At 42.0% G+C, this 26240-nt stretch overlaps 1 protein-coding gene across 1 annotated transcript in view; it reads left to right on the top strand.

Moving 5' to 3' along the window:
- The window catches only part of cfap46 (cilia and flagella associated protein 46), a 198419-nt gene that overhangs the window by 113579 nt on the left and 58600 nt on the right, over positions 1 to 26240 (top strand). The window contains exons 36-41 of the mRNA XM_078222910.1: positions 1174 to 1356; positions 2380 to 2515; positions 3388 to 3507; positions 16085 to 16306; positions 18598 to 18786; positions 23818 to 24027. Coding sequence (XP_078079036.1) covers positions 1174 to 1356; positions 2380 to 2515; positions 3388 to 3507; positions 16085 to 16306; positions 18598 to 18786; positions 23818 to 24027 — 1060 coding nt within the window. The remainder of the gene's footprint in view (positions 1 to 1173; positions 1357 to 2379; positions 2516 to 3387; positions 3508 to 16084; positions 16307 to 18597; positions 18787 to 23817; positions 24028 to 26240) is intronic.

The raw sequence follows: 26240 nt of genomic DNA, 5'->3' as shown, positions 1-26240 counted from the left end.
GCCATCCTTACCTAGTGTGCTCTACATGTGACTCCAGATCCACAGCAATGTGGTTGACTCTTAACTGCTCCCTTAAAGGCAATTAGGGATTAAATGCTGACCCAGCCAGTGATGCCCACATCCAGTGCCGGATTTAGGCATAAGCTAAACAAGCTACAGCTTAGGGCCTCACAATCCGCAGGGGCCTCACAAAATTTCAGAAGGTTTACAATGAAGAGAACATTAAGAGCGGATACCAGAAAAGAAAAAGAAAGCACCAGCTTGAAGAGCAACTCAAAAAATTACCAAAAGTTGACAGTTACTTTACTGCAGAAACAGATAAGGATCCACAAAACCAAGGTGATCAGCAAAGTCCAAAACAACCACAGCCTAGTGCCTCTGCTACAGAGACAACAGAGTCTGGAATCTCAGCGGAGGAAAACACTGGAAGTGATGCAAATGTGAGCGTTGCAGAGCCGACATCCACAGTTGAAAAACAAAATTCACAAAACTCAATGATGTAGGTCAATGGGGTGTCTTAACCGAGGATGAACTCCTCGGTAATCAGTAAATGCATTCATTTGAAAATAATTTGTATTTTTCACTTTAAATACCTTGCAATTAAATAATTAAAAGGCATAATTATGTTTTCAATTTTTTTGTGGCGACCCAAGGTCCTGTTTTGGTATGCAGCTTTGTGAGACCTTTTGGTGTAGCTTTTTAACAAGGGGCCTCCAAGCTCTATATAGCTTAGGGCCTCACCAAGTCTAAATCCGGCACTGCCCACATCATAGAATCCCTACAGTACAGAAGGAGACCATTTGTCCCATTGAGCTGCACCGAGAACAATCCCAGCCCCTATTACCCCGCTAATCGCCCTAACCTACGCACCTTGGGACACTAAGGGAAAATTTAGCATGGCCAGTCTACCTAACCAGCACATCTTTGGACTGTGGGAGGAAACCAGAGCACCCGAAGGAAACCCACTCAGACAGGGGGGGAACGTGCAAACTCCACACACACGGTGACCCAAGCCGGGAATTGAACCTGGGTCTCTGGCGCTGTGAGACAGCAGTGCTAACCACTGCGCCACCGTGCTGCCCCATCCTGTGAATAAAAAAAAGTCCTTTTTCAAAGCAAAATCTATTAGATATCTATTGTGTATATTATACATTAAAGTTGTTTTTTTTGTAGGTTGGCGTCTACTGAAATAGAATCCATAAAACCATTTGACGATTCTAACTTAAAGAAAGATGAGAATGTGCAAAAGCTGCTTTCAGCCTGTGGTACGATGGAACAGCTTGCAAATACTATGCTGCAATTTGGGTACAGAGAAGAATCACTGGACATTATGACAGAACATATCAATGTACTAATGTAGGTTTAGTTATGTGTAAATTTTTTGTTACAGTTGTTTATATACTTCCAAAAATTGAATGTACGTAGAATGCAGACCAGTAAAGTAATTATTCACGTCAGTCTTTATTTTTGTAAGAGTTACATAGAGTCATGGAGTTTTACAGCACAAAAAGAGGTCCTTTGTCCCATCGTTTCTGCACTGGCCAACAAGCAACTAGAATCATAGAAGCATAAAATCCCGACAGTGCAGAAAGAGACCATTCGACCCATCGAGCCTGCACCAGCAATATTCCCACCCAGGCCCTATCCCTGTAACCCCATGTATTTACCCTGCTAATCACTCTGACACTAACCGGCAATTTAGCGCGGCCAATCAACCTAACCTGCCCACCTTTGGACTGTGGGAGTAAACTGGAGCACCCGGAGGAAACCCACACACAGGAAGAACATGCAAACTCCACACATTGAATTGAACCTGGATCCCTGGCGCTGTGAGGCAGTAGTGCTAACCAGCATGCCACCTATCAATTCTAATCCCATTTTTTCAGCACTTAGACGATAGCCTTGTATGCTTTGGTGTTTCAAATGCTCTTCCAAATGCTTCTTAAATGTTGTGAGGGTTCCCGCCTCGACCAGTCTTTCAGTTAGTGAGTTCCAGATTCCCACCACCCTCTGGATGAAAACCTTTTTCCTCAAATCCCCGCTAAATCTCGTGCCCCTCACCTTAAATTTATGCCCCCTGATCTTTAACCCCTCTACTAACGGAGGAGATTATTTCCTATCTACCCTATCTATAGCCCTCATAATTTTGTACACCTCAATCAAATCCCCCCTCAGCCTTCTTTGCTCTAAGGAAAACAACCTCAAAACTAGCCAGCCTCTAGTTATCTCTATATTCATATGGCTATGTTACATTCCCCCCATTGGAGACCACACCCTCATTGATTTTATTTTTCCTTTGGTAAGGGGAGAAGAAAATGGAAACTTTAGCATTTTATTTATGTTTGGGCACTATTTTATTTCAATTTTCTTTTCCTAAAGCTTGCTCGCCAAAAACAGCAAAGAAGAGGAATCAAAGTACCGCTTTCTGTTGGATGCGTACGCTCTAATAAAGAAGGCCATCTTGATTGAAGAAGAGGCTTTCAGTGACCTGATGAGCTTGTTGCCTCTCAAAGCGGTAATGTTCAATCACTGACCTTTCTTCATTTATCTAAAATTATATACAGAATTTAGAAACCATCTGAACAACAGCAATGTGCATATAACAGACACTGCATTCAGTTTCTGCTTTATTAGTAAAGTCATTATTATGACTGGAACTTCATAATGTGAGAAGTCTTTAATCTTTCCTTCTCATTTTGTTCTGACACAACTGTTGCCTTTTTTCAGTTGATTGTTGCACTGGCAACCCTCGTAAATTGGGCTGCACACTAACTATTTAAGGTTTTCAAATAACATAGCACTGGAATTAAATTCAAATGGTAATATATTCTGAGTCATGAAGAAGGACTATTTGCTTTCGAAAACTTGCTTTCAAAACAGCAGTGAGGCAAATGGCACTGGCCATTTTAATGCACAAGTAGTACACCAACTTCAAGAAAGGGGATGATTTACGTTTGAACTCGAATCGTAGAATCCCTACAATGCAGAAGGAGACCATTTGGCCCATCGAGCCTGCACCGACAACAATCCCAGCCAGGCCCTATACCCATAATCCCACATATTTACCCTGCTAGTCCTGCTGACACTAAGGGGCAATTAAGCATAGCCAATCAGCCTAACCCGCACATCTTTTGGACTGTGGGAAGAAACTGGAGCACCTGGAGGAAACCCATGCAGACACGGGGAGAATGTGCAAATGCCACACAGATAATGATCCAAGCTGGGAATCGAACCCAGGTCCCTGGCACTCTGAGGCAGCAGTGCTAACCACTGTGCTGCCCATGTACAGAAATTGCAGTCCAAGTTACACTGCTCTGCTGTTAGTTTCACCAAAATGGCATCCCTCTGCCTCAGATGATAAGCTTTTTTAGAATTTTTTTTTAAAAGAAAAGAGTTAACAAAGTGATCATTGGTCCTATTGAAAGTGAGTCTGGAGAACTGATCATGGAAAACAAAGAGATGGGAGCTGAATTGAACAGGTATTTTGCATTAGTCATCATTATAAGGGTAACAGCCCTGAAGCAGCTATAAATCAGGAAGGGACACAGGAAAATAGCATGGTGGTGGTAAAAGAAGTAGTAATGAAACTGTTAAAGCTGCGGGCTGTTAAGAGGCTGGGTGCTGATGGACATCCTCCTAAAGTCTTAAGAGAAGAGGCTAATGAGATAGTTGATGCATTGGTTTTAATTTTCCAAATGGCCTAGATTTGAGAAAGATCCCAATAAATTTGAAGATGGCAAATGTAACTCCATTATTCTAAATGGAGGAAGACAGAAACCAGGATACTCCAGGCCAGTTAACTTAACATCTGTTCGGAGGGAAAATGTGAGAAGCTATTACTAAAAATATTACAGCAGAGCACTTGAATAAGTCTAAGGCAGAGCCAACATGGTTTTATGAAGGGAAATCATGTTTAACCAACTTATTGAAGCTCTTTGAGGAAGTAATATGCTGTGGATAAAGAGGGACTGGTAGGTGTACTGTATTTAGATTTCCAGAAGGCATTTGATAAAGTACCATGTCAAAGTTTATTGTAGAAAATAGAAGTTCCTGGTATAGGAGGCAACATATTGGCATAGATAGAAGATTGGTTGGTGAACAAAAGCAGAGGGTAGACATAAATGAGTCTTTTTCAGCCTGGCAAGATGTAATGAGTGTTGTGTCACAGGGATCCGTGCTGGAACCATCACTGTTTACAACTTATATAAATGATTGGTTGAATTGATAGTTGCCAAATTTGCTGCCAACACAAAGATAGATAAGAAAGTAAGTTGTGAAGTGGACATAAGGAGACTACAGAAAATATATAGATTGGTTAAATAAATGGGCAAAGATCTGGCAAATGGAGTATAATGTGGGAAAATGTTGAATGTCCATTTAAACAGGAAGAATAAAGAAAAGAAGCAAATTATCTAAATAGTGAAAGGTTGCAGAGCTCTGAGGTGCAGAGGGATCTCTGTTCCCTCGTGCATGAAAAGACACTAGCATACAGAAAAGACTAGCATACAGGTACAACAAATAACTAGGAAAGCTAATAGACTGTTATCATTTAATGTGCAGAGAATTGAATACAAAAATAGGGAGGTTATGCTTCAGTTGTACAAGGAACTAGTAAGACCATATTTAGAATACTGTATTAGTTAACCTTATTTAAGGAAGGATGCAAATCCATTGGAAATAGTTCAGAGCAGGTTTACCAGACTAATGTCTGGAATGGGCAGGTTGTCTTATGAGGAAAGGCTGGACAGACTGGGCTTGATGCAGAAATCCAGTTTAGAAGAGCAAGAGGTGACTTGATTGGAATATATAAATTCTGAATAGTCTTGACAGGGTGGATATAGAGAGGATGTTCCCTTTTGAGAGAAAATCTAGAACTAGGGGTCACTGTTTAAAAATAAGGGGTTGCCCATTTAAAATAGTTGAGGTGAAAATTGTTCTCTCAGAGGGGCACGAGTCTTTGGAATTCTCTTCCAGAAAAGTTGGTGGAAGCAGAATTTAAAGTTTATTAGTGTCACAAGTAGGCCGACATTAGCACTGCAAATAAGTTGCTGTGAAAATCCTTTGAATATTTTAAGGTAGAGATGGATAGATTCTTGGCAGGCAAGTGGGTGACAGGTCATGGGGGTAGGTGGGAACCAGACTTGAGATGACTATCAGATTAGCCATGATCTTATTAAATGTCAGAGCAGACTCAAAGGGCTGAATGGCCTACTCCTGCTCCTTGTTTGGATGTTCGTATGCCTCATTTTTCAAATGCATTGAATTGTTTGAAGTTGGAATATTTGTGTGCTAGATATGAATTAAACTTGGCACAGAAAGTTGAGTCTTGTAATTTCAAGTCTAAGCATCATTTAAAATTACATGATGTGTTAATCACTTCTAATTAACCTCTCTGGCACTGAAAATTGACGATATGAATGTGGATTCTTATTACAGCTATTAATTGTTGTTGAAGATTCTGAAAAAGATCATTTGTTTTTACTTTTTGTTTCTGTCTTTTTCTGTCTCTTAATCAATGTTTTCTTTTCCTCTATTTTTATTTCGTAACTGATTTGACAATGAATTTACCCATTGTAATTTACACTTGCTGTCAGTGCTTGCACTGTCAATTGCACAATTGGATTGAGAGCATTCTGATTGGTTAAAGAGATGCCGCATTGCTCACCTTGTTCACTCAGGCCCCAGATCCCCTGTTTCCGTAATTGTATTATCACTTTACATTTTCAGCCGCTTGCCATGGAAAAGCTATAAAAACCTAAACAGCCAAGAACATTCTAACCAACAGCGGCTGTCATTAGATGTCCTGATTTGCTAATACAGCAAAATCTGGGCAACTGCGACTTTGTTTTTATTTGAAAATCCCTTGGGTTGGAGTGGCTGCGCACTCACATTTCTGATTTCTGAATGTCTAAAACATTCGCGGTCAGGCTTTGCCCTGCAAGGGCCGATATTCATTGGAGATGCTGGTTGAGAAACATAGAATCATATAAGAGCGCCTGAATTCATGGGGTCTCCCTTGCTTCTACTCAAATGCATTCAGAGGTGAAAAAGAGAGAATCCAGTTAAGCCCTGCTGAATGATACCAAGGGCAGGGTTTTCCTGCCTCGGCCGTGGCAGATTTCCCAAGGTGGATGTGGCCCCCTTCAAATCTCTGTTGTCTTTGGTGGGACTGGAAGATCCCGCCAGTGGGAGGGGCTGGAAAATCTCACCCCAGGAACTTATCCAGATATTTTTGCATCAAGTGACACTAGTGTGGACCAGTGTTTCCAACTCGCTTAGCATTGAATTATCATCAAGAAATAAATTGCTCTTGGGCCAACACTCTTAATTTAGTGTTTTGCTTTTGTGCCTGTTCTCCCAGTACACAGGATTGCTGATGTGACACCATGGCATTCCAGCCACATTTTCCAAAGCCTAATTGCGCATGGTTTGAGTTTGTTTCTCTCTATAACTTGCTCTGATTAGCACAAATTGGTTCGCCTGATCAGATAAGTGCCACTCCTGTTTATGGGCATGCCAATTTAAGTGTTGCTTGTTTGTTGTACAACTGATTTATCAACTGATGTGCTAACTCAGAGCTTCCCCCAGCACCCAGTTTAATCTGTTACAGACTGAATATGGGTTATGCTCGAAAACTATTTCATCAATATAAATTCTATCACTTCACTCTTGGCCGAGACAATCTATTTGACCTTTACATTCCCTACATTGATTTCAGTGGATCTGCCAAGATGATTTCTGTGAATCGACACGTACTGCTTTTATAATGCTCACTTCCCTAGCTGGGAGGTCTGTGATAATCTAATGTAAGGCAAATCTTGAAGCCAAATAGTTTGTGTAGAAGGGAATCGCTTAAAATGACTAACCTTAGATTTTTGTTACAGGTCAGGCTGGTGTAGCAGTTGATAAATTAGTTCTGCACAACTGCTGATCCTCTAGCTTCTAATATAGCAACCAGCTACATGAAACGTTTAACTGTGAGGCCTTGTCAAAGTATCAGAATAAATGGGTTTTACCATTTATAACACTTAGCAACCGTTTACAATACTTAGCAGTTCCTCGTTACCAAGCAGCCCGCTGTGCGAGAATCTCTAATCTTGATAATTTCATCACTAATGTGATGGCCTTCACTTAAACTGGAGAAGCATTTCCCTGCAAAAAGGATAAAATAGGCAGTGAGAAGAGATGTAAAGTATTTAAGGGACAAGGAGAAGAAAATTTACTTTGTATTGTATTTCTATGTTTGCTTAATACAAACTTACCAATCTCCCACAGGACTGGCTAACAAAATAGAGGTTTGGTTTATTTGAAGATGTATTACAGGGTTGCTCAGCAGACAAATTAACTATAAAGATTCAACAGCTATTGTTATCAGGACAGTATAGCTGCAGTCCCTTCATACCACATACTGCTAGCTAAGCTGAAAGCTCCTCTGAACAATGTCTGCTGGTCACATAGTTCACCTTCTGACCACTTACTCCTTAGCATATTCTCTCTTGAAGTGACCCCTCTGGTCTTTCCAAGATAAAGTTACCCACATTAGGGGGCGATTCTCCCAAAAGTGCTGAATTGGTGGGAAAACTGTTCTAAATCATTTTATTTTTTCAATGCAACTTCAGATCTGAATCTCCCACTCTGTGCATTGCAGAGGTCACAATCGGGAATCTCATTAAAAACCCAGGGGTGGGGGGGGGGGGGGGGCAATTTGCACCAGAGTCTGACAGCTCCAGAACTCTGCACATGCGCAGTGGCCTTGATCTGTCAGTCTCCCCATTTGCTGGCCACCCCAGGACCCCCACAGTGCTGCCCCTCCAGCTCCCCCCCCCCATTGCCCGATTGCGGCCCCACAACAATTCCTGGGCCAGCCCTGAACCCCCGTCCCAGAGCGCCCCAATGTCCAGCCCAACCCCCCAGCAGTGGCGATCCCCCCACCCCCTCACCTCGGCAGATCCCTCCCCTCCCCCCGCTAACCGCCCCCCCCGGGGTCAGACCGCCCCCCCGGGAGGCAGGCAACCCCCCCGGCAGACCAGCCCCCCAATCGCTGCCCTCCCTCCATCCCAGACCGATCCCAATGCAGAGTGGCAGCGGGACGCCCCACCCCACCAATCGCTCCCTAGGCCCTGCCCACAATAGGTCCCACCCCGGGCAGTGCCAAAGTGCCCCCTGGGCATGGGCACTTTGCCCCTTGGGGAATGCTGGGGTGCTCATGCCCAGGGGGCACTGCCTGACCCCATGGGGGGCCCCGATTTCTCCCCTTCACTCCGGCGGGGTCTCCCGCTGGTTCCCCAAACATAGGGAGCTAATCTAAACCCTGTCGGAATGAAGTACTCCTGGCAGGGTGGGAGGTGCTATCAGGCCCAGCAAGTTCCATGCCGGGCCTGATAATCACATGTAAAATACATTTAAAATATATGTAAAACATATTCAAATGACTTACCTCAATCCCGCCGGTGTTTTGCGCTTCCCGGCGGCACCATTTTCTTCCATTCGGAGATGTGCCCGGGTCGTAAACACTCGTGGGGAACCCGCAAAATGGCCGACACGCGCATCTCCCTACCCGACCTGTCAGAAAAGTTGCAGGTTGCAATGGGAGAATCGGGCCCTCAGAGTGAAAATACACATATTCTGGAGTGTTTGCGAAAAATATTTGGACAAAAAAAATCTCTGTTCAAGAGTTTATGAATTTAAGAATTCAAGAGTTTAAGTGCCTGTATAACACAGAGTGCTTTATTCTATGCTACTAATACAATACTGATTAACATATTGCTCTCCATAATGCATTCAACATTAGTTCTATATGCAAGTGAGCTGGCATCCAGTATGTTTTGAGAAGTTAAAAGGATGTTCATTTGTAACCACAATGGGACCACTCCCTCACTAATTTGGTTCGAACTTTCTGTTCAAGCGCCAATGATCCCTGGGTGCCGCAGACATCGTTTCTACTTGCAGTATCCAAAATATTCTTCCCTATCCCAATCAGTTTATTGATGGTGCCTGCATTTGCCTCTCTAGTAGAGTGACTAAGTTCTGAATTATCTGTGTCCTGTCTTGGTCTGCACTCAGTTGCGTGTTCTGAATCTCCTGTCCCTTACCCAGAATTCTTTTAAACTGCAGGCTTAAGCTCTGGACCTGCTGGTCAACAGTTACTAAATCATTAGAATTGACTATTGAAATCCCAGTATTGGATGCTATAGCAGCATCATTTATCCAGCCATGCCTTGACCAGTTTTCACTTCCAGGGACTGGCGGCATATCTATTGACTGCGTCCTGCCATTAGACTGGGCATGTCTCAGTCACTAACTGATCCTTCAAGGGCAGATGTAATACTCGAATCTAAGTCAAACACCATTCGGGCAGGGCTATATCTGTAATGTTTAGGACTACATGTACCAGTTCATGGTGTACATTATCATACAAAAAAACTTTAATCACATTGATTAATGTGAGACCATTCTCTGGTCCTGACCTCGTGGGTCGCAGAAGGTGGGTCAGTTGGCACAGGTGGTAGTGAGGCATTGACTGCCTCTGCTCGGATTGTTTGCATTTCCTGGTATGGGAGCCAAGTGCTGTTGTTGTAGGTGGTGTAGGTAACATCTTTTTCTTCCGGATGTAGTTCCCACATCCACCTATTATCTCAGTTTGCCCAAGTTAGTAAGTTTACATTATTCTTGGAGCTGAATTTATTCCACCCAGAATTTTTGCAATGGGAGTTCATACTCTGGGCATTTGCTGTTACGTATTTAATGTAAACATATCTCTCCTTTTCACAAATAAATTCAAACTCATCTTTCCAACTTGTGTATTTGAAGTAAAAGGTGTTTAAGCCCGAAAATAACTAAGGCAGACGTCCCATTCAACCCCCCTCATCCAGTTGTCTCTGTCAAATCTCTGACACTTGCATGTCCCAGCAGTAGCAGACCTAGACTGCAGTTTAAAGTCACTTGCTCTCCTACTGGCGCATTTAACATTTCTTGTGATGTGTCACATTCTGTGTTGGTCGAAGTGTATCAGAGCCGCTTCAATAGTCCTGATGTTGTTTTGCCGCTCACCGCTCCCATGGTCAGAATTATCAATGCTCAAGGATTAATACGGCAATTGACATTCTATTAATTAAGCAAACATCCATCTCACTTGTCACTGGTCAGTTGATGTTAGTTATGTAAAACAAGATCAATTAGTAGTGATTAGTTAGTTGTGATCAGTGTTCCCAGCCCTCTCCCCTTGATGTCCATTGAAGAGCACGTATCACTGGTCATAATTACTTCATATGGTCCCACCCATTTGGGTGCGAATCCTGGTTTGTCAGGCGCAACTTAAACCATTACCTTTTCCCCAATTCCGGGTACCATAGCTTGTTCCGTCATGACATCTCCCTCTATGTCGCATGTAATCTGCTGATCTCTAATCTTCTGTCTTAATCCATGCAGTTGTTTGCACAGTTTCCTTGCAAACTACTTCACTCTCTCCAAACGGTCCTATCTCTATTCCACCTATTAATCCATCTCCCAGCAATCTCATAGCTCTCCTAGTCATAAGCTCATCCTGTTATCCTGCTGGCTGTTGCTTTAAGTCCCATTAAGATGTTGGCTTGTAAATCTGTCCAACCTTGCCCTGTATCCTGAATGGTCTTAGCTAGTGTTTTCTTTAATGTTCAATTTATCTTTTGACCATACGTGAACTTGTGGATGGTGTGGAATGTGAAATTTTTGTTGCATCCCTAACCATTACATATTTCCTTGAGTACTTGCCCAGTGAAATGTGTGCCCTGATCCAAATTTATTTATGATGTGTTAGGGACCAGATCAGAAATGCTAAGGTATATTATGAAGTTAGACTAGACCCCAACTATTTTTGATTTTGGCAATATCAGGTCCCAGACTTCAATCTCCAGAGAGAGAGAGAGAGAGAGAGACAGAAGAACTGCTGTTTCTTGCCAATCCAAACTGAAACTGCCTGCTTTTTTCCTCTGTAGGTCTAGTTCCTTCCATTACGCGCTCCTGTCAAGCAACCTAATTCTAACCCTACTCTGAAACCTCAGAGGACAACCCAAAAAATAACAAAACTGCATTAACTCAGATTAAAATAAACCCCCCAATAACTAAGAGCAATTATTCTTCTGCATTCTCAGCAGGTGGGCTGCCTGGAGCAGACAAGGCAACACCGTTTAAACAGAGTTGAATCTTATCATCTCCTTCCTAAGAAAACTGACACAAATACATTTCTTAATGGTACAGTATTGTCACAAATGGGAAGCACTACCAGGAAATCACATCCTCCAACATTATTTGAGTCAAAGTGTTGGCAGAACAGTCTTGTATGGGAAAGGCTTCTACCATTTTTCCATTGTTCCTTTACCTGAATCTATTTTGTGATCAATTCTTATTAAGTATTTTTGTTCTCCTTGACCTTCAAATTGTTTCAACTAAAAATGCCCTTTAAAAATTCTCTCTCATGACTATCTTACGAATCTCTTCAAGTTATCTTCTCTATTATCTTGATTTTTCAAAAATATTTTTCTTATAATTTAAGCCATATTAGCCATTTCATGTCAAAGAGGTCTCTGACTCTAGGTCTTAACTTATCTCCTCCTGTTCAGTTCTAATGTGTCAGATGATGACAAGATTATCAAATTCAGTTCTCTTAAAGATTTGTAAATTGTGTCCCTTTTCCCTAACTTTATTTCCTATTTTGTCAGACCATTTTACATCTGCAGAAGCGACTGACTTATCTTATTCTGTTTGCCTGGAGAGACTTTGTAGTCCAATGAAGCATTTTCATAATTTCTTTAAAACAGAAATCAAACATCCTTATTTGATTCTGGGTATTAACACATTTTGCTTTCTTGTTCATCTTCGATTACATCAATTCAGTAGTAACTTGCTAAATTACATTGCAGGTTTTATATCTTAGAATTGTCTCAAACTCAAATAACAGGGCTGACAGATTTCTATTAATGTTTATTTCATCTCTTCTTCAAAGGAAACTTTGTATATCCATAGAAACCACCTAGACTGTGTGTATTTTTATTGTTTTCTTACAGTCTCTTTAAATGTCAATTATTTTCTCCTTTTCTTTTAGAATACTAACTCAAATTAACTAAAATTAATTCATCAATTCTGATTTCTTGTACCCAGGCTTGGCGCGGTTGTAAAAGGTGGATGGATACTCATTGGTCAATGTGTTTACATCAGATTCCCACAGCAAGCAGTTGTTTCTGGGATTAATATCCCAGCATGGAGAAAAATGGATTAGTTCATCTGAAGATATCTGACAGTTCAGAAACTTAATTCCCAATCCTGCAAAAATATAAATACATCTTCAGATGTTAACAGACAAGAGTTAATTCTCTACAACCTTGCAAAGGGGTGGATATCACTTTGTTGCCACCCGTCTTTTGGTTTAATCAAACAAGAACATAGTCCGGGACTCATTTTTATTTAACAATCTCTCCTTCTGAACTTTTTCCTCTGTATCCAACCTCAAAAATTTCCTGCTTCATTGTGCCAATTGTGTCAGGAATAACTCTTTGAACCTGATTACCAAAATGAATGTCAGCACTTCTTATTGTTCTATTTTTAAACTTTCAATTATCCTGTAATTAAAACTAAAGATAAGGTTAATTCCCCAGAAAGATAAGCCCAAAACAACTGTTAACATCCACACAAACGAAACACACAGATTCTCACAGCTCATAAACTTCAAGCAGTTAATTCTCAGTATTCGCTCGCAGCCCTATCTTCTTAAAGAGACAGAACATTACAAACTCACAATCCCTTCATTAAAATTAAAATAAACAAGATCCTCCATTCTCCTTCATTATGACTTGTTCCAATGCCTGATTTTATAGACATCACCTATTCTTTGCTGATTTAAAGTCTTGATTCTCACCCAAACACATAACCACCTGCAAAATGTTTATTCTTTATTGGGGGTGATGTGACAACACGATAAAATTTTCACACTTATTGCAAATTTCTCTAGACCATGCTTAAAATTTCCACATTTAACTGGCATTGTTGAGTTCCTACAAATCCATAATTAAATCGTATATCATGTAACTTAGACACATACATTACCATAAGTTTCCAGACGATTTAACAACAAATGAACTGTCTGCTGAAATGGTTAATGTGGTGAACCATAGATGGTTACCACTATGGGTACTGAACCATAGATGGTCAGCACTATGGGTACTTGTACATATGTTACTGTTGTCACTGTTGGGGTTAGGGTTGGGGTGTTCTACCTGTTGGTATTGTTCTGTGGTACACTCCAGTTGGCTCCGCCTACCTGTAGGAGTATAAAGGTCACTGCACTGCCTGGTGACCCTTTAGTCTGGGATTGTATTGTTATATGGTATGCTCCCTTCTTGTTACTAATAAAATAAAAGCCTTTATTTCCCGGGTACGATCTAGCCTCCCGAGTGATTTAATCGCGCATCAGTTAACTTTTCTACAGAAGCTAAGGGGACGGAGATTGGGCGGATAAAACTCGGCATGCAATTGTGTCATTTGACACAATTTTAAAAATATCTCTTGTTCCATCTTTCTTCAATTTTGCTCAGATTTAATCTCATTTGTGTATCCTTTTCTTCTTTAAACCAATTTTCAATTTCCAATACTCGCTACTTAACCAAATTTGAAAGAAATACTTGGTGAAACTTGTTAATCTCAGCAATTTTATTAACTCAGATACTTCGCGAAGTTCAAATTGGACTGCTGCCAAATTGCAGTTGTTAGCTCCATGTTTTGAGAATAAATTGGTCTTTCAAACTTTTCTTCTGAGCAGAAACTCACAGCAGTTTTGAATTAGATGAAGTTTAGTTTCCTATCCAAACGAATTCAAAAATGTTTCGCCATCAGGACTAAATAGACTCTTAATAGCCTATCTCGAAATGAAACATTGAAGCAAATGAAACAGTAAACGCATTTGCTACGTTTAACTTTAACTGTTGTTAAATCGCTGGTACAAGGGAAGGGGGACTACATGACTGAATGTTTATGAGATCCAGAGAGACTTCACAAGTTGACTCAAAGCTTGTTCACTTTCTAATCTTGGGGTTAGAATGAGGAAAGTTTTGCTCCTGGTAATCACCTAAAGTGCTGGACTTTTCCTTATCGACTTGCGTGCAGTTCAGAATGGCCTTCAATTGAGGTTTGCAAAGTGATTTTTCACAGAAAGAGAATTGTTTGACACAAGCTTGTATTTTATTTATAGCTTGGCCAACGTAATTTTTTCATTTTAGCGATCAATTTCCTATACACGGCCATTCTCTGCACTCACTTATCATTCGCAACCATTCTCTGCAAACCGACATTGTTTACAAACTTATTTCTACCTTTCTAGCAACGATGGATCTAGCCTGGTCTGTGCAGCTTGAATTACTATCAGCATGCTAACAGTAGCCTACTTTCACAGCTCCGCCTCTTCTCACGGCATCACCTATCTTTCCTGGCTTGGTCTGAGCTCTCCTTTATTCATCTCTTCTCCCGTTAGCAGATTACTCTTATGATTTTGTATATTTGTTTTATTTGGTACTTGTGATACTCTGTTCCCAGGTGGGCTTACTGCACTAATGACGGGTGGTAGACAACTATACTAATCCCTTTGCTGACCCAATCAAATTGGCTGAAAACTGGCATCTGAGATCCTAGGGGCATCGTGAGGATGTCAAAACGGATCATCTGCTCAGTATGTCTGGCCAAAAGTGGTTGCAAATGCTTGAGCCTCTGAAGATATCTCAATTTCATTCACTTAAACTGTTGTCACAGTTACCAAGCTACTACTGTGGCGGGGCAGCAAGGTGGCACAGTGGTTAGCACTGCTGAAGGACAGCTTGAAGGACCCGGGTTCAATTCCAGCTTTGGGTGACTGTCTGTGTGGAGTTTGCACATTCTCCCTGTGTCTGTGTGGGTTTCCTCCCACAGTCCAAAGATGTGTGGGTTAGGTTGATTGGCCATGCTAAATTATCCCTTTGTGACCCGGGATGTGTAGGTCAGAGGGATTAGTGGGGTAAATGTGTGTGATTGTGCGGATAGGGCCTGGGGTGGGATAGCTGTCGGTGCAGACTCAATGGGCTGAATGGCCTCCTTCTGGACTGTAGGGTTTCTATGATTCCTATGAAAACTACTTGACACCAGTGGGGGAAAGGGGGGTGGGGGGAAATAGGAACCCTTCAGGGCTTTGGCCTCAGCAAGGGGCCCATCTGTCACAGGGAAGATCCCAGCAGAGTCCTCAATCAGCCCGCAAATTTGGCATTTAAAAATGCAAATTGTTTCCTTGTCACTGCCTTGTTGCTTTCCACACCTCCTCCAGAAAGGCTAGCTGGAGGCAAGAATTCGTCAGCACACTGACCGGACACTTTCCCATTTTACCTTGTCCCAGTCCTGCCTTGAAGCCTGCCTTAGCAGCACCGTGAAGATTTCACCCATTATAGACAGTTCAACCATCCAGAAGCTTACCTTCTTTGTCTCCCAACTGACAGACTAATGTTCTTGCATTTAAACTGAGCTAAAAGGTTTTACATCACCTCTTCCTGGATCTTTCTGCCATCCTTACTCTCCACCTGATACCTAGAGCCTCATAAGAAAGCATTGATATTGAGAGTTAGCATGACATAAAATGAGCAATGATATTGAGTCTGTTCTTTAAGAGTGATAAAGCAAATCTAAAAGTGAACAATGACAACTGGCCTTCATGAAGATATTTATGTGTGTTCTTTGGGGAAATAAAACAGCTTGGTAAGTCAAACATTCTTTCATGAATTCCTTTTTCCAGTTATTATATTCTCTGTATATAAGCTAAGAAAACTTAGGCCAGAATCTTATCACCGTTCACGCCAGTGGGATTTTCCCATCCCGCTGCAGTGAACGGAGATTTGGCTGGGTGCCAAATTCTCCGACCTCGCTGCAGTGGGAGCGTGGCGTAAACAGCAGGTAAGACCATGCTCTTAGAATCCATCAATTTTATTTGTGATGTAGTAAACAGAAACAGATCTCATAAACGATCATGAATGGGATTCCAATTTAAATGAATATTTAAAAAGCATTGTTCACGTGGCGTGACTGTGTTTTTTCTTTGAAGTACTTATCCAGTGATTATTTTCAGATGACAAATTTAAGTTTGCCTCTAATGAGGAAGCTGGCTTCGCTCAAGTTAATCTTTGTGCAATTGGCTTTGGATATGCTTGATCTGGTTACTTTGAAAGATAAAAAGGAAGCTGAGGCAGCAAGAAGGAAAGGATTGCTACAGCTAATTGTCGAGGAATTCATTAGTTCCCCACCTGATTACACACCAGTAGAAAAGGTAATTCAAAACCATTTATACCATCCTATTTCAGTTTCTCTGTGGAAGTTTCCTATGTGCGGCATCAAGTTGCACACCTTGAAGACGTCACCTTGAGTCTATGTACACTCTGGAGTTGGACATCTTAGGTTCACGTGGACCAAATGAGTTTAAATTGAGAAATAAAATAAATGCTTCATAAACACTTCAGCTAAAATTAAAAATCCAAAATCTTTGGACAACAGCATGTAGGGGTGATTACAATAATTTATTATTCCAAGTATTGGCCAGTGTGCCAAAAATTAGGAGCTACATCTCGCAGTATATAAGCAATTGAAAAACTAAACCTAATTCAAAATCTTGGTCCTCTGTGACTTTGCATTTTTAAAAACATGTTTAACGAAAACACTGAAGCAAATTAATTTGGAAAAAGAAGTGAAGGGTTGGCCATAACGTTCCAGCTCCAGGGCGTTGTAACTGGTGGCTACCCCAAAGATATGCCGTGGAAAACACCCACTCTGAAAGTCCTGGGGTATGGATTGCACGACAGTTACCCGGGACGTTTAAACCTGCACTGGGCAATTGTTCTACAATGGGAACCATATGAAAGTACAATACAAATCGCAAACTGTTCTGTTTTCTAGTAAAAGTTAGAAGAATTCAAACCAATTCTAGCTTCTGGGTAACTCCAGTACTGACTAACCTCCAGCTCCCCAAAAGGACTCCACCATCTCTCACAGGACTCCCTAACTACCATCCTGTATACCCAACTAGATCTGCCCCCTCCCCATATCTACCCTTCCCTCCACCCCCACCCTATTGATCACCACCCAACCCCTCTCTCCAGATCTGTCAACTCAGCCTGTTCCACTGACAAGCAGACTCACCCCACGACTGATTAGCCCATCTCTTCTGACCACCCCACTGACCACCTGGCCCCCTGCCCCTGTTCACCCAGCCCAATTTCCACTTTCCAACCCCACCCAATTACCTCACAAATGACCTCTCCCTGGTTTCCCAAAGTGGCTGGACCTTTATAGAGAACCTGCTTTGTGGCAGCAAATGCTGTTGAAAAGCAGGGGTGGCTTCCTTACGTCCGACTCAGCTACTCACAACACTAGGCCTTGGGAACCTGCTGCACCAACTGCTCTTGCCAGGCCTGAGTAGGAAGGTACAGCAAGGAAAGAAAGGCTTAATTTCTAGGTAACTAAGTAGGAGAGGCATGACAATCCGTCTCTAATTGCCACTGCACTGACGTTACGGGCCATTATGATTGCGACCTTAGTTGTTAACGACACTTCTTAGAAAATTACTTTCATTTATGTGAGCATAATAATATAGAGAATATCCCAATACAGCTTATAGAAAGGGAGGAAAACATCATAAATAGAATAAAGAAATAGTTAATTGAAGGATCGGCTGAAAAGATTAGTTTTAAGAAAACTTATGAAGGTACACAGAAAAATGGCGAACTGAGGGGTCTTAGGGAGTTAGTTGCAGATTGTGAGGTTGAAGGGGCTCTGCCATTAATTTGGGATGAAGGATGGGACAGATTGAATAAAGGTCAGAGGGAGAGAACCAAAGGGCCTGAGATGGGATACAGGACTAAGAGAGGCTCCATTTTGTTTTTTGGTGGGCTGAGACCATGGATGAAACATGGAGCCAATGTCGTGGTCAGGACTCAGTGAAGGATTGGATATGGACATAAATTCAGGCAGTATTGGTGGAAGGAGAAACGTAGGCTGAAAATTTCCCAACCCACTCGCTGCGGGAACCATAGTAGGTGAGACAGAAAATTCGGCAGACTATTTAAAGGTTTGTTGGGCTTGGGCGAGAATATCCGGCCTTGGGGCTCACACATCTGGAAAATCCTGCCCATAGGGCTAATATTCCAGATTAATGCCGTTCTGTCAGTGGATTGAAATAATTCCCCATACTTTTAATCTTTTTGGCTGCAGTTTGAAAATATTGATGTCTTCATGAAATAAAACTAGTCATGATGGAGCACCGAACATTTTTTGTAATGAAAAATTGGGACTGCATAAAGTGATGAGTTTATTCCCGTTTTGTTTTAATAAAAATCTAATTCATTATGTAATTTGTTTTCTCAAACTATTCATAAAATGTCTTTAACATGGATATGTGTAAAATCTCAACATAGATTTGTCCCCCTTTTTTATTGCTTGAATTTGCACGTATGTATTAGTGGAATTTAAGAAACACAAGTTTTGATGTTTGGTGAATATTTTTTTGCAAAGAATTATGTGTTCTACAATTTATACAATTTTGTGTAAACCGTTGTGTTTGTTCAGGAATGGGTCTCTGTAGCCAGGTCATTGGGACAGAAAGTTCTGGCTCAGCTAGCGAGTGTCCATAACCTGAGCAGCAGCTCTGAAGAAATTAGATCCAAGTGTCTCTATCTGGCTGGCAGGTGTCTACGGTTGTTGGCTGTACAGAAAGACCCAATTAATCCAGGCTTCACTTGGATTCAACAAATGCTGGTAAGATTCCTTCTAATTCTGTATCGCAAGTAATCATATGATTTCTGTCAATAGAAGTAAGAATGATGCACTTTTCATGAAGGTTTTGTTACTTGCTCAAAATCTTACAGAACAGATTTATTTTTATTCTCAGTACTTAGTTTGAAGAAACAGTGCACTCTACAATTTGTGTCTTTATGAATTAAGAAGAGCAGATATAACTGCGGACCTTTTCAGGTTGGCCTAACCTTGCATTCAATGCAAGTGGATCGGGTGCATGCTTCATGTGACAAATCCAGTGTGGCTGTAGTTCATAAAGGAGCTTTGGTTGCATCTTATGGAGGATGTTATTTTATCAGAATTAGAAGACCGCACCCACAGTCAGAAAATGAATCACTGAAATGGAAGAACAATGTTGGGCGGCACGGTGACACAGTGGTTAGCATTGCTGTCTCACGGCGCCAGCAACCCAGGTTCAATTCCGGCCTTGGGTCACTGTCTGTGTGGCATTTTCACGTTCTCCCTGTGTCTGTGTGGGTTTCCTCCAGGTGCTCCAGTTTCCTCCCACAGTCCAAAGATGTGCGGGTTAGATTGATTGGCTATGCTAAGTTGCCCCTTACTGTCAGGGGATTAACAGGGTAAATGCGTTGGGTTACGGGGATAGGGCCTGGGTGGGATTGTTGTTGGTATAGGCTCGATGGGCCAAATGTCCTCCTTCTGCACTGTAGGGATTCTATGATTCTCTGATATCTTTAGAGAGAAGCCCAGACTTCAGTTATGCAGCAGTGAAGGTGCTAACTCAAGAAATGGATCAAAAATGTTTTCTCTATTTGGGACTGAAGGAAACGAACACTGCCAGAGAACTCTTGGACTGTGTACATTGGGGGTGACGCAATGGGACAATGCACTGTCCTTCAATCACTCAATTTTCACAAGAGATAGGGCTTTATCATGTAGTGTGTGATTTACAGATTTTTTGAGTAGAGACAAAGACTTGTGAAGACCTTATAAGGTCAGTAGAACTGTCACTAAATTGGTTTATGGGTTATAACGTGCCAGAGAGGTGGGTGGAGGTATGTGTTAGCGTGAGTTGGCATGTATGGGCATGAGGAATGGATGGGAGGGTGAGGCCTGAAGGGCCTAGTGTTTAAGAAAACAACTGGGACAAAGTCCAAGAGGATCGAGGCGGGCAGTTTAACCAGTCCCCTTTGGCACTCAGCAGCTCCTGTGACTGCCTCCTATCTGTATCCTACTCCATCCCAACACACCCCATGGAATGAAGATCCCACCATTTGAGTTACTTTTTCCAGTGGCGGCTGACACTTTTTGGGCCCCTGTGCTCACCTTCACTTCTGGGTCCTCCCCAGTGATGTCAATCCCCTCCCCCAATTTGCATTTCAAATGCCCAATTGTTATTGGTCTGACTTTAGCTAATGTTCATCCCTGGTGTGCACAAATTATGCCAGAATCTTAAAGGACAATTCCGTACATGCCCTCGATGAAGTTTTTAAAAACGTTTTCTGACAAAGAAACAACATTGATTGAACAAATCACATTTCATCAGACAGTAAATGCTAGAATAAAATGATACTGTGATCCCACACAAACTGCAGCCTGCAGGCAGTTTTCAACTCATCCTCTCAGTATTTCTCTGCCAACTCGGTATTTCTCCACCTTTCAGCGCAACAATGATAATATTACGGGAGTGAGTCTGATAAATTGCCAGAGAATCACTGAAACCGCAGGTAGCCACTCACTTACTCAGCTTGCCCTGGAAGCAACAGATTGACCTTCTCATGATTATTTGTAATTAGCTACATCTTTCCTCTGTGACGCAAATATTAATCCCCGAGGAATACAATACAGAGAGCTGAGGAAAAACAAAAAATGCTGCTCAGTTTCATCCACCATTTCACTCGGGTGCACTTTAGCATCACAAGTCAATGTAAACTTTAAAAAATCCTTAATCACTTGCAAATGAATTTGAAAGCCAGGATGACCTCCTGGAAGATTTCAAACCAGACCACTCTCTACTTTCACTGTCAAACCATGAATCTTACGTCACCACTTCCCCCAGGATGTTTAATCACATTGTTACCCAGGAGACGGCATTGTTGGCTCAGAGTTTGGCCCGGTGTTTAAAAAACACATTTTAATCCAGAACTTGATGCAATGCACACATTTTAAACTGCAATCATCTGAGCTTTTGTGCGCACACTCAGTCACTCACACACTGTAATATCTCCCATACACACACACTCAAACATTCCATCACACACACAATCCTCTCAATCTCTCTCCCTCACTCATATACATACTGTCACACTCACACAGGCTCCTTATCTTCTTTCATACAGTCACTGACACACGCCCACACACACTTATTCCCTCCATCACACACACACACACACACTTTCTATTGTGAAATGTCCTGGCCATTACTCACACTGTTCAAAACACTCCAACAAGGCAATTATCCTTAATGAAGTGTAAAAAGCTGTCGTCAGTTTGCACATGAGTTTTTGAAGAGCAATGATACAGGCGGCTGTAACCAGATTGGATGCATTTCCCTATAAAATAACATCCAGCATCACTGGGAGGCCGGAGAATCTTACCCATAATGTTTGTTTCAAAGATCCGTTGTCCTATCCTCTCCATGTCACTTGCTGCCTGCCAAGTGGCTGAGTGTTTTGTGAAAATTGGTAGGAGAGATTGTTACTTCTCAGAATAACACCACATGCAGCCAATTTCAACATTACTGTACCCACTTCAAGCTGCTCATTTAAATCACGGAGACTTCACTATCTGTGTTGGGACGCTAATTCAGGGGTTGATTGCCACTTAAAATGCAGGTTAGCATGCATGCGTTGAAGATGCTGAACATTTCAATGGCTTGCACTTGTCCTAACAGCCTCTCCTTAGCTGTTAGGAATAATCACAGTGTTAATGTACATTTCAAGTGCTACTTAAAGAGATTCTCACCATTATATGTGCACTTGCTGCTGGAGCTATGAAGAGTATTCTTGAAATGAATTAGGAGACTTTCTAGAACATTTTATCAAGACTGCATCTCAGTAACCACCCGTTATTTCAGAAATTGAGAAATCCACCTAAAAAATAATGTTATCGTATTCCACCATACTCAAGATGCCGTTGAGTATCTTGCTCAGAGTCATTCTTGGCCTCATTGAGGAATGGTATGAGGACAGGGAGAGCAGCCCAGCTACTACAGCAGAATGGGATAAAAGAACATCCTTTTGCGTTAAGGTTCAGGATGACTCTCCTCCTTCAGACCTCCTATTTGATTTGATTTATTATTGTCACATGTATTGCCGGACAGTTCCTTGCGCACAATGCACACAACGCATACCATTCATAGAGTACATAGGGGAGAAGAAAAGTAGGCGATGCAGAATATAGTGTTACAGTCATAGCTAGGGTATAGAGAAAGATCAGCTTAATATATGGTAGGTCCATTCAAAAGTCTGACGGCAGCAGGGAAGAAGCTGTTCTTGGGTCGGTCGGTACATGATCTCAGACTTTTGTATCTTTTTCCCAATCGAAGAAGGTGGAAGAGCGTACGCCTAGGGTGCTTGGGGTCCTTAATTATGCTGGCTGCTTTGCCGAGGCAGTGGGAAGTGTAGAGGAATCAATGGATGGGAGGCGAGTGGGCTGTGTCTTGGCTCTCTCCTTCAGTCTCTGACCCATCATGCCATGTGCCACTGTGTGCCAGCCAGAGCAATCCACACCTTCAGTAAAAATGTGTGCAAGAAGCCCACATACAGCGCTCCATGGAAATTACAGCGAATCGACCCTTGAGTGTTCAGCCTGCAGATATCTGGTTTAACACCTGCAGGCAAGTTCAAATTCCAGTCATCAGTAATTTATAATTTATTTGGTGATAAAAGAGGAATTTCTGGTTGGAGAGAAGGAATAATGTGGAGATGCCAGCATTGGACTGGGATAAGCACAGCAAGAAGTCTCACAACACCAGGTAGGTGGGAGTTCCCACCCACCTGACGAAGGGACAGCCTGTTCCAAAAGCTAGTGGCTTTTGCTACCAAATAAACCTGTTGGACTTTAACCTGGTGTTGTTAGACTTCTTACTGTGTTTACCCCAGTCCAACGCCGGCATCTCCACATCATGACTACCATCTTTCAGATTACTTCAGGGGCCGATTGCCCCAAATCTTATTACAACCTGCACCTGCTGATTGAAAACCTGATGTTTGGGGCTGCGCTTTTTGGGCATCAAGATTGCAGAGTTGGGAATTCTCTAGATTCTGTGCACCCAATGCGAGAATGAAAATCCAGGCCTGAGTATTAAGTGATTATTAACTGGGTTTTCCGTTAAAAGCAATTTTTGAGTCTCAAAATCTCTGATGTACCAACCACTTAAATACCATGGATCCTCGAGCACAGGCTGGGTATCTGGCAAATGGTTCACCTCTTGGCTTCCCAGAGCCTCCTTACCATCTACAAAGCAGAAGTCAGGAGTGTGATTGAATACTTTCCACTTGCCTGGGTAGTTGCAACTCCAACAAGACAGAAGGTTAGGCATTTGAGCGACACTCACATGGAATCATGGAAACCCTTCAGTGCTGAAGGAGGCCATTCGGCCCATTGAGTCTGCACCGACTCTCCGAAAAAGCTTCCCACCCGTGCCCATCCCCGTAACACTGTGCAATTACCATGGCTAATCCACGTAACCTACACACCTTTGGTCACTAAAGGGCAACTTAGCATGGCCAATCCACCTGACCTGCACATCTTTGGAGTGTGGGAGGAAACCGGAGCATCCAGAGGAAATCCACACAGATGCGGTGAGAACTTGAAACTTCACCTTGAGAATAAACAGTAAGAGGAGGACTGGCAGAAACCCTTTGGAATTGCAACCCTGTTGCTTGGTTGTACTTCACTTGTGATAGTTTTTAAAAAATGCCTGTTCAACAATGATATAAATGCAACTCCAATATCTAATATTTATTTGGAATTGCAGATTTATACTATTTCAAGTACTGTGTTTTTGTTCAAGTTCTTAATTTCTTTTAGCAAGATCTAGGGGAAAATAAAGAGGAGCAGCCAGAGCAAGTCAAACTTACAGAAGAAAATGAACAAATGGAATTAAAAGTTGAGGCTGCAGATTTGCAATCCACAGCTCAGGAAGACAGTGAGCAAATTGGCCCAAAGCATCGAATTGCAGACTTGCAGCTTTCGCCTCAGCAAGTAGAAAAATGTGCTGCAAAAGCTACAAGTCTGAAGGTAAATTCTACTTTCTTTCAATTATTGGCTAATAAAGAACATAAGAAAAGTCACGTACTGGAGAGTTCAGTAACGCTCATTACTCTGATACTCTAACTCCTATCTCAGCATCCGGTTATATTTTAAACATGCCCAGTGTCTTTATCTCTCCCCACCCAGCTGGATGAGCATTTATCAATTTTATGAGTTCTAAATTTATTTTTTATGAATTTAAATTTGTATTTTGGTCTGGTCTCCCTCATTTACTTTGAAGTAATATTTTGAATTTATCTTATCTTTGCTGTTTATTACTATGCCTTTTGCCAAGGTCGATTGTTGGCCCACCTCCTTCCTATTCTTCCAATCATGAGTTTCTTTGCTTTTTGTTGCCTTCGCTCATCAGTGATGTTTTTCTTTCCTTCACATTTTGCCATGCACATATGTTCTTTTTTAACATAGTGACCAGAAATGAAGAGAATTTTTAGTCAGTAGTATGACAAGTGAATTGGAATAGGAACAGGAACAGGCCATTTGGCCCCTTGAGTACAGTCAACTCGATACGGGCTGACCTTCTAACTCAAAGCTATCATTGGTATCTAGAAATCTATCACCGTCCCACTTCAAACATACTCAGTGACTGAGCCTCCATAACCCTTTGAGGTAGTAAAGTTGCCATCGTCCCAGATGACCATAGGCTGCTCCCCGCTTTGAGGGAGAGAGCTGACTGGTGGTGATTTAACCTGAGCATCATTACACCTCAGGCAAGGGGCAAGGTTGAGAAGGCGGGTTATTCATGAATAACCTCAGCCAGTATGGGAATCGAACCCACACTGTTGGCATTGCTCTGCATCATGAACCAGCCGTCTAGCCAACTGAACTAAACTGACCCCATACTGGGGTGGAGAATTCCAAAAATTCATCAACTTTTGACTGAAGAAAATCCTATCTATCTCCTTCTGAAATAGCCTGTCCTTTAGTCTGATATTGTGTCCCCTGGTTCTAGATGCCCCCCCCCTCCCCCATCTAGGGAAGACATCCTTCCTGCATCTATCCTCTCAAGTCCTGTAAGAAGTTTGTACACTATAACAAGATCACCTCTCATTCGTCTAAACTCTGGAGAATACAGGCCCAGTCTCCTTGATCTCTCCTCAGAGGACAATCCCACTGTCCCAGGAATTAATCTGGTGACCCTACGTTGCACTCCCTCTATGGGCAGTATGTCCTTCCTTTTGTTAAGGAGACCACAAATGCGCACAATACTCCAGGTGTGGTCTCACTATGGGTCTATGCAACTGCAGCAAGACTTTCTTACTCCTGTACTCAAAACCCCTTGCAGTAAAAACTAACATAATATTTGACTCACAATTTGCATGTTGCACCTGCATGTTAGCTTTCAGTGACTAATGAACAAGGAGTCTCAAGTCCCTTTGGACATCAACACTTCCCAATCTCTGCTGGAAAATCTGAACAGGTCAGACAGCATCTGTGCAGAGAGAATAGAGCCAGTGTTTCAAACCTGCATGATCCTCCCTCAGAGCTGGGGTCATCCGGACTCATTCTCTCTGCACAGATGCTGTCAGACCTGCTGAGATTTTCCAGCATTCTCTGTTTCTGTTTCAGGTTCCAGCGTCCGCAGCATTTTCCTTTTTCCTTCCCAATCTCTCCCCATTGAAGAAATATTCCGCATTTCTCTTTGTCCTAAGGAATGCCTTGGTACATCTTTTGTAGACCTGAACATTTTTATTCTGATTACGTGGAACTATATTGAATGTATAGCGGATAAACAGTTCCTTTGGGCCAACAGGTTCAAAAAGGACCTCATCCCAGGCTGCTTCATCGTACTTTACCAAGATTATGTAGGCTAACATTTTAATAGTGTTATTTTCAATTGCTTTGCTACATTTATGGGCATGTTGCCAGGACTAGTGGACCTGAGTTATAGGAAGTGGTTGGGGCCAGGCTAGGACTTTATTCCTTAGAATGTAGGAGAATGAGGGGTGACCTTATTGAGATGTGTAAAATCATGAGGGACATAGATAGGATAAACGCCCATAGTCTTTTTCCCAGGGAAGGGGAATTGAAAACTAAAGGGCATAGGTTTAAGGTGAGAGGGGAAAGATTTAAAAGGGACCTGAAGGACAACTATTTCACACAGAGGGTGATGCATATATGGAATGAGCTGTCAGAGAAAGTGGTTGAGGCAGGTACAATAGCAACCTTTAAAAAGCATTTGG

The sequence above is a fragment of the Mustelus asterias genome, chromosome 11 (assembly GCF_964213995.1).
Source record: "Mustelus asterias chromosome 11, sMusAst1.hap1.1, whole genome shotgun sequence".
In the NCBI taxonomy this organism is placed as follows: domain Eukaryota; kingdom Metazoa; phylum Chordata; class Chondrichthyes; order Carcharhiniformes; family Triakidae; genus Mustelus; species Mustelus asterias.
Note: the sequence above shows the minus strand (reverse complement) of the source record. Positions and strands in the feature narration are given on the sequence as shown.